Raw genomic sequence first — 13,066 nt, forward strand, 5'->3', positions numbered from 1 at the left:
GTGTTTAAACATGTGAAAAATGTCTTTTCATAGCCACATACTAACTAAAGACTACTAGACTGTTGTTTCCAACTCTATTGTCAACAGCAAAGCTATCAGCAGTCTGATATTATCTCTGAGCTAATATTTGTCCTCTTGCAGAAGCTATGGCTTGGCTAAACTCCAAGACAACAGCTGACCTCACAGTAGTTGTTTATGTTAAGATTCAGTATGCTGAGCACAGAGCCAATGCCAAGCCAATAAAAGTATAAATGTATCACTGTCCAAATGTTTACAGCCTGCACTAGAAATCCTCTACTCAAGGAGTTCACAAGAATGTATGAAAAGCAATAATATTACAGCCGTCACTGAATTACTTGAGGTTTACATAAAGGAAACACAAAATCGTTAATTACATTATATCATTGTTTTCATGTTATCAGGCATGTTTAAGGGTGCTTTACACTTAAACTGATGGGAACTTCTTTTATTAATGTGATGAAATTAGAATTTCTTGCATATTACATTATTCAAAGGTAAAATACACTCTGACGATGTTGAAGCACTATCTCTATGAACTGTATGCCCTTTTTATCAATTTTGGAAGCACACAAACACACAATTACAGCGATTCACACAGCTATGCCCCAGAGGAAAAGAAGGGATATCGAGGCAAATTAAAGAGGAAATCACTATGTACTGTAATCTTTCCCACTTTCTGATATGTGTATCTGTGAATATTCTGTATATTCACTCTTGCCCTTAGACCTTTTTATATAAAACATTTACAGACATTTGAAAGCAGTTACTCTAAGTGAGTTAGAGATGGCTGTTCAGCTAACACAATATAAATGTCAGTGTGCATGTTTGTGTGTGTGTATGTGTCTGAGCACCTGTGAGGCTGTCAGGTCGCGTCATCCTCTCGTAAATGTCGTAACTCTGGGGTCCATAGGGGTCGGTGTTGTGGAGCATGGAGCGAGGCAGCGTGGAGCTGTAGTGCTGGGGCACAGCGGTCATAGTGGCCCTGACTGGAGACGACGAGTGACCAGGCTGCTTGGTCAGTGGGGGGTTGACCCCGTCCACCATCGTCAGAGGCGAGCCCATGCGGCCTGATGTTGAACTCACAGAGGCCTGATAGGGTGAGGTTGTGCGGCTGGCGCTGCCCGATCGCGAGTTTGTGGAGCCCATGCGTCGCAGTGCAGCAGGGGAGTTTTTCTGTGTGGTGTAGGGCGAGCCGCTGCCACCCCCACCAGTGCTACTGCTGCGCTGGGCAGAGGGCAAGGTTGTGGAAAAGATGCTGGAGAGGGGTTTGGGTTCGATTACGATGGGGGAGCCGTAGGCACTGCCAACTGAGGTACGCAGGGAGCCGCGGGAGGGGGACATACTGCTAGTGTAGGCTGGCGAGTGAGAGCGAGAAGGCACTGAGCTGACCCTCCGCATAGCACGGCCAGGCACTGCTGTTGTCACTGCTGGAACCTGCGAGTCAGAGAGAAAACAATATGGCTTCATGCATTTGTTACTTCAGGAGCTATAAAATCATGTTTAACTCCCTGCTATAAATCTACTTCTGCAATGATAATAAAATGCTAAACAGCCCTGCATTACACAAACAAATTCATTACTGGGCATGATTTTACTCTGGGCCATATTTATTTTCTCTTTTCCACCCCCCTCCCTTGGGTGTGACAGTGCCATTTGGTTTCTCAGTGGTGTGTGTGTATAAAACCCTGTATGAAGCATGACTGTGTCTCAGTATACTTGTTTACCTTCTGTGCCTTTAAGCCGTTACATTGCTACCTTCACAGAAACACATGCAACACCTAGTTGCATGTGTTTCTGTTTTGTTGTTACGAATTAAACGATTATAATCAGTTCTGTAATTAAACTTTCAGAGCCCTTGAACATTGTGAAAAGACTGCTTAATTAAAAAACCAATCCAAAGATGACTCTTCACTGATATTTTTTTGTGCCTGACAACAGCAATATGTTGTATGTGCAGTTGCTGGCAGTACCTGGGCTGAAGCCTGGCCCTCGGCCCTGGCATTCCTCACTAGGGTACCAGTGCCAGCGCCAGGAAAGGAGTGCTGCATCCTCAGCTCAGCCTTGCCCAGATTCTGGCTGCTGTGGTAGCCACTGCTGGCATCCTGGTAGCCGCTGTCCGAGTACGAGTTCATCTGAGTGGAGCTACGTGAATTCCCCGTGGACCCTGAGAGAGAGAGTGTGACAGAAAAATGCAGAGAGATAGAGGCGAGAGGAAAGGGTGACAGAGACATCATAAATGGTTTCTTAATAGACACGACCTTTACCTAGACAGGATTACTAATGACAAACGGCACAGGAGGGGGAGAAATGTTCTCCCACCCTATAATTCAGTGTGCCTTGGTACATAATTCAGCCTTCATAAGCTGTGATGATGAATCAGTTGTAAGCAGTGACACTCAGAGTATCGAGGCAAAGGTGTGAGACGAAACAGCGCTCTGTATCATCAAAGGAGAAGTAACAGGAAACAATTTGTAGCTTAAGAATCGCAGAAAATGGAGAAGTGACTGAAAGAAAAGAGGGCTGCAGAAGATGGAGAGAAGGCAATAACAGACCCTCACTTTCATGGAGGGAGGACTGCTCCGGGGAGTACAGAGACACCTGCTCTGACTCAGTCTTGATGCGGTAGCTGGGCGACTGGGAGCTGTCAGTCACCCGAGACTTGGCTTCACCTGAGGCAGAGGCATCTGGGAAGACATAGCAGAGCAGGGAGTCAGTCGCAAGAGGAAGAGCTTTAAGTCTGAAACAATTATATAGTTTTGGCTTTGGATGGAAAGATTATAACAGTCATTAAAGCAGTCAAGAATTGTTTTTGTTGAGAGGAAACGAAAACAGACAATGATTTCTGCAACATTAGTTTCATGTTTGTGTACAGTTGGGAGTCATTAAATTTTACTGCCATACTAATTCGGGAAGGCTAAATTGTGAAGCATGTCACTTCAACAGTGTATACAGTCATGCTCCAAATAGTTTCACTGCTTTCAACATTTCCCGTCACCACTCCCCCTCTCTACATGCATGACTACAACCAGTGTGGCAAACAAGAGCTGGAATTAGCCTCCTAATGTCCCTGTGCACGTTGTTTACTCATAATCACAATCTAGTTAAGCGTGACCAGTGTCAATGGGTACTCCCCAATCACTAGAACAATAGGCAGCAAGCGGCGGGGGGGGGGGGGGGGGCAAACATTGGCAGCCAGGGTCTGACGAATCCTGCTTGGTTAGCTGGTGTGAGAATGAGAGCTGACCCCCGTGAAGAAGCTGCTTTGTTGCCTGAGCTGACCTGTTGAATAAACCTGTTGACACATTGGACTAATGTGTCTGACAACCTGGCACCTTGCATTCCCTCCTCTGAAGATCTAACAGTGGTGGCCTGAGGTCCCCAGAAGCCAGCCCCTTTTCAAATCCATTCAGATTTCAAACCAACTCCACTACTGCCAGTGTTTAGCCTCCATCGGGGGGGGGGGGGGGGGGGGGGTTCCTATACAACGCGCTGTTTCATCACCCCCTTTAAATACGATGATGGTGTCTAATCACCAAAGACAATTCATATCTTGTTGTGCATATCAGAAAATCCTATTTCACTTGTAAAACGTCCCTACTGATTTAAAAATAATTCAACCATAAATTAACTTAATAAAGGAAAAATCCTGGGGTCCCTTGTTTCAACATTTGGACTCAATCCAACTCCATATGTATTCATATGTGGATCAGGTCTCTACACCAAATCCAGATTTTTGCATTTAACCACCAAATGTGGATGACTTGTATGAGCTTTTTCGTTCTCAACACGTAGTTAAAATGAATTTTGCTTTGTTATTTGCATCCCTCCTCCCGTCTAGGTCTGTGTTTGTGTATGTGCACGAGTGCAAGTGCATGTGAGGGTACATCTATGTTTGGTATTGAAACATGTGTGGTCTATATATTATTTTCAAAATATGTCTATGAAAAATAATATTCCCAAAAAAAAGGAGTTCAGTTCCATCTCACTTTCCTGCTCACACATTCATTGTGTCATGTACTGTCTTTCTTTCTTTGTCCATCCTAATTGCAAAATGGAAAAAGATTTACACGTGGGCCCCTTTTTTAATGAGCATTCATTGATTATTAATAGCTTAAATAGTAAATGATAGAAATGTTGCTGATATTTCCATTTTATTTCATATAGAAGTGTATATGTATATATTGTTGGACATAAATTAATTTGTGAGAACGAAAAACAATCTTTTTGAAGGATCCACAACATTTTTTCAATGCGATTTTATTAATTTACAAAATCAATTCATTTAAAATGTAGCCAATGAAACCAAAGCATTACAGGTAACACTTAATTACACTTTTGTAAATCAAGACGGAAGTCTGAAACCTGCATAGTCAACTACGATAGGCTACGGAACTACTTTTTGTTCATGCTAGAGAGACAGTCTGAATCTGGTCCAAACCTTCCTGCCACAACAGATCAACAGGCCTACAGGCAAATAACTATGGGACGCTGTGCAAAATATCATATGAAACCATCTGGAGGGATCATGCCACCTGGGGTTGTTTTTTAACACTTTGCAGGGAACCCACTCTGCGACAGGCCCGAACATATAGAGAGAAAGCTCAAAGAGTGACACAAGGGACTTGACGATGTACTTAGTATTTACAGTAACACAACAAGACAGTTCTATAACATCAAAAAGCATTTATACGTCCTTTAAACCTAAGCAATGACATGACTGAACAAGTCCTTTGTCTCCTTCCATCCTGGCAGTGACTCCGTGTCTGGCACACAGCGTGTCATTTCGGACCACAGGGTTTTTATACTGAGCCTTGACCCTGTTTGACGAATGAGATGCCAAAAAGCCAGACCAAAGGAGGAGCAGGAAGAGAGGGAGACAGCAAGAAAGACAGAAGACCCTTTTCTTCACAAGATGAAACATTACTGGCTTCAAATATCCATGTATGGCAGCAGGGTTTTTGGCATTCACATTTAGCTCTCTTATATGTAACAATTTAATGTTGTTATTTTAACACACATCACCACTTCTGGATAGAGTATGTTGTTGTCCTAGAGACACTCAAGAGCAGAGTTGTCTGTTCTCACACAGCGCTGAAATCCAAAACTTTACAACTTACACTTATTTTCTTTGGTAACCCCTGTTGTCCAAGCACCCTGTAGCCATCTAATACTTTCTTGTCTATTATTAATATAGAATAATAAGGCGCAGTTTACACAGTCCAGCAGCATACATGGACAACGGTCTGTATCTCAGAAGAAGTTTAATCCTATTTTCTTTACAGGCTGTTTTATAGTTGTTGTACAGGGTTTAAAGAGCAACCTTTAGGTTGTTTGCCTTGTTTAATTAAAGTGTTGGAAAATTTCATTGATTTCCAAAATGATATCTCTGCACTCTACATTACTACAGCAGAGTTGTTATAAAAGAGAAAAACCACTCAAAGCATTTTGAATGAAAATGTCAGTAACACCAGGCATGGAAGTTGCATATCTTGCCCCTTCCCAAATAAAGCCAATCATCTGCTTCATCATAGCCGAACCAGGAAACATACGGTATCTGCCAGTCGTGTGTTTCCACTGACAAGAGCACACAACTGAGATTCAAAACAGTTTCCACTGATTTGGTGTGGCTGGAGATCAAAGAGGAGAATATCACACTAATGCACAGCACTACCAAGAAAGACAAGGTTATTCAAACATTAGACATTAAAGTCTCAGTTATTTAAGTGATTTGGTCTGAAACCAAACTAACTTTTTAAGCCAGTTTTTACTAGATAACATTATTAGTTATTCTACTGATGCAGTATTTGTGTCCAAGTGACCATTGAAACTGAAGTTATGGCTCTATCCCTATTCATTTAGATAGGGGGCTGGTCTTTTTTAGTGCATAATTTCTGCCTGGGGACATTGCCAAAATGGCTGCCAAGTGGCAAGACATACCAAAAAGGACTACAGTGACATCTGGAATCATTATTGTTTTCATGTCCACCCTTAACATTTTGACACTGGCTGTTACATAATGGAGTGTGGCAAACTTAATTAACAAGAAATGTGTATTTTAATGCTAATTTTCAGACTGGTGAGATTTAAAATATATATTCAAAAGCATATAAAGGGTGGCAACCTTATAATTATGAGCTTGCTAAGCACCCTTGCTAAGAAGGAGTACAGAGAAATAGAGCTGTGTTGCGAGGAGAAGCAGTGGATGAGATGCTACCATATGTGTGGCAAAAATTGCAATCACATATTAGGCAAACTAACTACTAGTTCATCGCACCTTCACAATAAATGCAGTAAGGATTTCAACCTACAAATTGCTGTTTAAACATGTTGAAGAGATAGGAGAGTCTTGTCACTCACATCACACGTACAAAAATAGGAAATTACAAAAATCCTCAGTATGCAGATTGCCACAGTGCTTGCTGTTAAAAATGACAAGGTTCTTTTTTTGAGCATGATGCGGACATGTTCAACTGTCATGTCAGAAAAAGAACAAAACAGCTGAACAAAAACAGACAGAGTACAGAAACCGAGACAGTTTCCATCCTGACCAGTTTGTTGTCTACTCTCAGTGGACATGAGGTGTGACTGCATTGACATTTCCTGGGGCTAAAAGGCTTGTTTCCACAGTAACACTTCTATCCCAAACTCTCAGACAGTGGAGACAGACGGTGGCCCATGAGGCCTCCCAGACAAACTCGGCCCATTACACTCTGTGCCACACATCTAGACTTTAATTCATTTAGATTGGAAAAAAGTACATTACCACGTTTGACGATTATTTATCATCTACAGCACAATGAGAAATCAATACCAAGCAAAACAGTGATTGTGATTAGTCCCCGGCTCTGTTCAAACACTAATGAAATGTATTCAGCGAGGAAATGGGGAGTGGGCCGCAAGTGAAAAAAAACGCGTGTAGTATTAATATTCCCCGTGCATATGTACAACTATAGCCCCCCATGGGCTCTTCTGACAGGATCGACAATAAAAAGATTAATGACCATCGGTGAAATTCGCCAAGTTCCTCTATGCAATTAATAAGCCATGAAATACATTAGTAAATTCAATTCATTATCTGTTTTCTGCTGAAGATCCTTCCAAGGATGTGGACCAAACAAACAAAGACTAAAGGAGTCTGAGAGGGATCCTTCCGCTCCCCATCACTGATGCTGTTGTGTGCGTGAGTGGGCTGAAAAAACAGCTTAGATAAATATTAAAACAAGAAAATGCCTCAGGCTGCCCATTAATGTAAGCTTGGTTGAAGAGGCTCGCATTAGCAATGATTACTGTGGAAATGTAAAACATGTCTGAGCAACACATACACACAAACACACAGTTAATCAAGCCAGTACAGAAAGATGCACACACAGTCTCTAATATTAATATTAAAGAATGATTCAAAAGCGCTTGGCTGAACAGTTAAGCCTTACTTGTGTTCCACATGTCACTTTTTTATCACTGTATTATTCAACAGAACTGTCTAGGAGAGTTGTACCTCATAAGATAAAACAAGAATAAATAAGCAGATGGGTATCTATGGTGGTCATTGACCACTGGCTATAGGTCTCAATTAGGGTAAAACGGGACCAGAAATTATTTTATACTTTGCAACTAAGCTAAAGTTGCAACAATTAGTCGATTAATCTTTTAGTTGATAAGTCAAATGAAAGAATCTCTTCCGATTCTTTTGATAATCGATTAATAATTTGAGTCATTTTTCAAGCAAAAATATCAGACATTTGGTGGTCCCTAGCTACTTAAATGTAAGGAAATTGCTGGTTTTCTTTGTCATTTATGATAGTGCTTGACATGTCTTTGAATTATGGACTGTTGACTGAATAAAAGAAGCAATATGAAGATGTCACTTTGGACTTTGGAGATTTGGGATGGGAAAAACACCAATTTCATATTACAATCTGTTGCGTGGATGTTCCTTCTAGTCACATTCATACTGACATGTCCTTTGCACCTCTGATTTGTATTTATTGATATGTCCATTTTTCTTTTCTTTACAATACCATTGATTCGATGTATATTGTTAGTGACAAGTTTTGTCTCACAAAGTGAAATGTACCAAAAGCAATTAAACTTGTGTTTACATTCACAGGTTGCGTCAGAAAATGTAGTGAGAAGTCTAAGTAGGTGGCCCATCATGTAGCAATAAACCTCTATTTAGTTAGTAGTATTGCTGTTGTGATGAATACTGTTTTGAAGACTATTTCAGGTTAGGGAATGCATATTTACTAGAACCGGTACTAGAGTTTTGGGACTGATGCTGATATCAGGGAGTTAAACATTCCACTATAGACTTAACGTATGATATATTAAGTATTCATATACACACTCACAAACACACACACTCAGAGTATATACATATATACATTTCTTGCAATGATCTCTTAGGTGTGGTTATCAAAAAGATATGTGTGTATAATATAGGCAGGATATTTTGCTGTTTTGCAATAAACTTTCACAATACACTTGGGAAAAGCTCTATTATACAGTGCACATGAGGTTTTTGGTAAGAAGACGGATAGCTATCCAACAATTAAGTGTGTGTATTGTCATACCTGCAGTCCTCCAAGGCAGGGACTTCTCAGATGAGCTGTATGGGGGACAAAGGGAGATGAAAAAGTCAATAGTGCAATATAAACCAGAAAAAAAAACACAGTGAAATACACAAGTGAAATAATCTGGAAGGGACATGTTAGGGCCTCAATACTCTTTCCTTGGGCCTTTCACAACAGGGTCACAGATGATAATCACTATGTTTGAGATTAAACAGCTAGAGGTTCAGAGTATACTGCCTGAGTGCAGATTTAATGTTTACAACTCAGATATAAAGTCCATTCCAGTCATCTGTGTTTATCAAGACCAAAAGGGGCCTTTGGTGACAGCAAGTGTTTTGTTTGATCCTCATCTAAAAACTATAAATGTGGGGCTGGGGGCTGTTCTTCACCTGCAGCTTTAATAAACATGCCACGCAGAAAAGTACAAAAGGCCAGAGGAGGAATATACCCTGATCGGAGCTGAAACCGAGCACAGACAAGCGAGGCAAGCTACTAAAGTAAATCAGAAGTGATCATACAGAACATTCGAACCCAACCTCACAGTGTCCTGACATCCTTACATAATCCTGACATGCATGCCAGTGTATATTGCAACACAGAGATGCTCAGTCTCTAGAGAATAATGTAGCAAAATAACGGTCCAGTCAGACAGCAGTTGCCGTTTGTGACTATTACTCAGCCACGACCACTGAGGATACTAAGCGAACACAGAAAGGATCTCGTGACAACGAGTGGTGATTGATGATGAATCGTCCTGGGTCAGTGGGTGAAGGATCATTGGCAAGCTCAGAGTAAGAAAGCGTCAGACCAAACACGCAGTAGACAATGGAACACATCCCGAAAAGATCCCAAATGAATGTTCAGAATCTGCATACTGTCACAAGCCTTTAATTGCTTCTCTGTGTGCTTGATATTATTTAGAGCTGGTCTGACACAATATTCTCTCACAATTGCACCGAAACATGCCTGACATTTTTGTTTGCGGTTTTCTAGTGGGCTATCCAGTCTTATTGACTCTTGTTTTGTTGCACACATTGTTTTGACTAGGTTGAGGCCTGAGGCATTTACGCCTGACAGCAGGAAAGCTACAAGGAAAATGGACACTCCAACAGCTATCTGGAGTTTTACTGATAAACCCACTGAAGCTGGAAGAACATCATCCCTACTCATACAGGAGCAGGCTTTGGGAAGAATGGTCTTTTCTGCAATCTCACCATGATAGAAAAAAATTGGTCTGCTTTGATAACTGCAGAGCTGGATTAAGATTTCAGCTTCCAACCATTGATATTACCATCACAATTCCAGACACAAGAATGGTGCATGTCAGTTATGCATAGTTAGGGCCCTATGATTTCCGCGATCATGGAATCGCGGACGGAATTGTGGAATTGGCCGATTAAAACGGAATCTACTTTTTAACACGGTTTGTCGCGGAATTTGACATAATTTCACTGACATGCTGTTTTTGTGTGAAAGAGGAACGTATGTCTGGGGAAAACTGCACAGAGGGAAGCAAATCTGGGTGGCACAACAAGTCACCGCTGCCCCCCTGCTCACAGACTTCGGCATGCTTACAAAACAATGTAAGCATGGCGAAGCAGCTGCCCAAGGCTCTGTCTTTGTCGGCGAAAAAACTGAGAAACTTGACACCCTCAGTACAGAGCCGAGCAGTTCCTGAGCGACTTTTATGTGTCAGGTGAACTGTTGTTTTGCAAAAAAGCAGACCTGAGAAATCATAATTAAAGGTGTAATGCGAGAGAGTTAGCCACCTGTCCGATTCATATTATCGGCATATAATACCAGAGTGACTGTTAACTGCTGCTAACAGTAGCTGCTGTTAGCTAGTTAGCCCTCTTAGCTGACTCTGCCTGGGCTGGGAGCTCAGAGAACAGGGGGAGGGTTGGTCTTTTCACTGCTAGCTGGTTAGTATGTTATTGACATAACGTCACAAGTATAATTTCTAATTTTGTTGGTCATCTTTGCTAATTTTTTTAATATTTACAACTTACATTTTCAGAACAATTTTGTTATGCAAACAATTACTGGATCTGCCTGAGAGCTGACCATGTTTTTATTCAATGAAACCAAAATGAAACCCATAAAAACACAAAATATACTACTGTATGAAGACATGATGAAGTCGAAATGTTTTTGATGCACTTTAATGTACTTTACGGTACAGTATTGAGGAAATGTGTTTGTCACCTCAATAAATTTAAGGTAATTTCTATTTAATTTGTGCACATTTTAGTGATTTACATTAAAAACACACTGTTTGAGTAGTAAAAAAAAAAAAAAAATGGAATTCCCAAAATTCCCAAAATTAAAAAGGAAAAAACGGAATTTGGGAAAAATAAAACAGAATTTAGGAAAAACTAAAACGTATTTTATAGGGCCCTACATAGTCAGTGTAATAAACCTAGAAGCATAGAAGCTTATGTCTTGACCTTCAAAAAAGTACCCCCCACACAGATTCCAGCAATCAAAATGTGGCTTACAGAAAGTGGAAGGTGGAAACAGCAAGAAAATTACACAGTTCGCACTGTTGCACATTTGCTGCTCTTAGTTTTGCTCTTCCACTTGATTAAAAGCTTTTCTCAGGAGTACTACTGTGAGTTGAGTGCTGATGCATTCAGTGTGATATTGCATTTCTTGTTAGGCTCTTTTAAGTCAGTATCAGCAATCATTTCTTTCCACAAGTTAATAATGGAACAAAAACAAAACAAAAGACACATAATTAATGTCTGTTCAACTCATTGTCAATACTTGTTGATCATGATCAAGAGATCCTTTGAGTCTTAATAAGAAAATAATAATTTATGACCTCCCTAAATCCTACATTACACATTAGAGTACACAGAGTGCTTTTCAATATGTAACTTTAACCTAAAATAGAAACAACATGAAGAGTATATCAACCTGTAATTTTCAAGAAATAAAAACTTTAACTGTAAACCAACCTTAAAAGCTTAACAAAACGAAAGAATGATCACAGAGCCATCTACCTTTTCTTGTTTTTGTAAGTCTTCTTACAGTCAAAACTGTGTTTTTCTTTATGTTCCAGTGTTTCCCACAGATAGACTTCAGCTGGTCAGGTTACCCAGGTATATCAATGGATGCAAATTTAGGTATATTTGACAACACATTCTACATTCTTATCACTTTTATTTTTTCTGAGGTAACAATGCGATCTATGATTGATTAAAGGGATATTCCGGTGTAAGTTTAATCCATGGTCTAACACACCGTGAAACTGTGTTATCATTGTCGGATTTGTCGGAATAGATAAACAAATCTCACCACCCGAGAAGCCTTCCTTGTTGTGGGGAAGCCCTGTGAGTCGATAACCGAGTGCAGTAGAGTTCCGCAGCTCAATGATGATCATTACTGCGGGACTCTACTCCACTCGGTTATCGACTCACAGGGCTTCCCCACAACAAGGAAGGCTTCTTGGGTGGTGAGATTTGTTTATCTTTTCCGACAAATACGGCAACTATATCAAATGTTTGATGCCTCGAAATATGTGCTGGGACCCTATTTCTAATGTTGCTGAAGTTTGGTGCTGTTCTAAGCATTATTTGTGGCTTTTTGATGGTGGTTTTATATTTGGACCCATTTATTGCAATGTATTGTTGGCGTGCGGTCATTTCTGAAGATGCTAAAACTACGTTAGCTAGCGGTCTGCAAACTTTATCTCTCGAGAGGGAGTCCAACACAGTTTCACGGTGTGTTAGACCGTGGATTAAACTTACACCGGAATATCCCTTTAACTAGTGGACAAGCTGCCCTCACACTACCTTTCTTATATACTGACGTTTGCATGTGCTCTGCAGAGAAACAGAGCATGAGAGAGATGCTTTCTGGTAGCATATCCCTCCTGTAAATGCATCAATGTACCACTTGTGATGCAACCTCTTCTATTTCATGGCTGACTTATAAAAAACAACATGATGTAGGCAAACGTTTAGAGGGATTATGGAGAAAGATTGTTAATTTTTGCGTCAGAGACGGCACTACGGGTATGATTTGTGATTTTACAAATCATACCTATAATGTTGGAGCCAATCCTGGTCCGATGTCGAAAACTGACACCTCCAGTACACATACACTGAGAATGGACTTTTTGAAGTAGAAGACATGTTTCCAGCGGTTAGACTTATAAAATATTTGCAAATTTACATTAAGAATTTTTCAATGCGAGAGAAGGGGTAGGTGCTACGTAGGGATTTTAATGTGGTAATTATACTTTTTTTTGCTGCTAAACCATGGCTGACACAGTTTTTTTTTTATTCCTTAATACATGCGTGGAGAGGATCTTCAAAAAAGAAAATTATAGTTATCCTGCAGCTAATGCATTACACTCAAATGATTTTATACAATACAGTCAAGCCCTCAACAGAAGGCAAAATGCTGAACAGGCTAGAAGGCCATCTTAACAGCCACCTAATAATTTCAACTTATTTATGTACCTATGA

General features: G+C 40.4%; 1 protein-coding gene across 6 annotated transcripts in view; it reads right to left on the reverse strand.

Annotated features, from left to right (window-relative positions):
• pkp4 (plakophilin 4) overlaps positions 1-13,066 on the reverse strand; it is a 103,195-nt gene that overhangs the window by 39,672 nt on the left and 50,457 nt on the right. For 4 of the 6 annotated variants that reach the window (XM_030429472.1, XM_030429470.1, XM_030429475.1 and 1 more), the window contains 4 exons: positions 8,592-8,626; positions 2,574-2,705; positions 1,992-2,185; positions 873-1,455 (listed from right to left, as the gene is read on the reverse strand). In XM_030429472.1, the coding sequence (XP_030285332.1) occupies positions 873-1,455; positions 1,992-2,185; positions 2,574-2,705; positions 8,592-8,626 (944 nt within the window). The remainder of the gene's footprint in view (positions 1-872; positions 1,456-1,991; positions 2,186-2,573; positions 2,706-8,591; positions 8,627-13,066) is intronic. The other 2 variants (XM_030429473.1, XM_030429471.1) reach the window with 1 other exon arrangement.

Source organism: Sparus aurata, chromosome 9, assembly GCF_900880675.1.
Source record: "Sparus aurata chromosome 9, fSpaAur1.1, whole genome shotgun sequence".
NCBI lineage: Eukaryota > Metazoa > Chordata > Actinopteri > Spariformes > Sparidae > Sparus > Sparus aurata.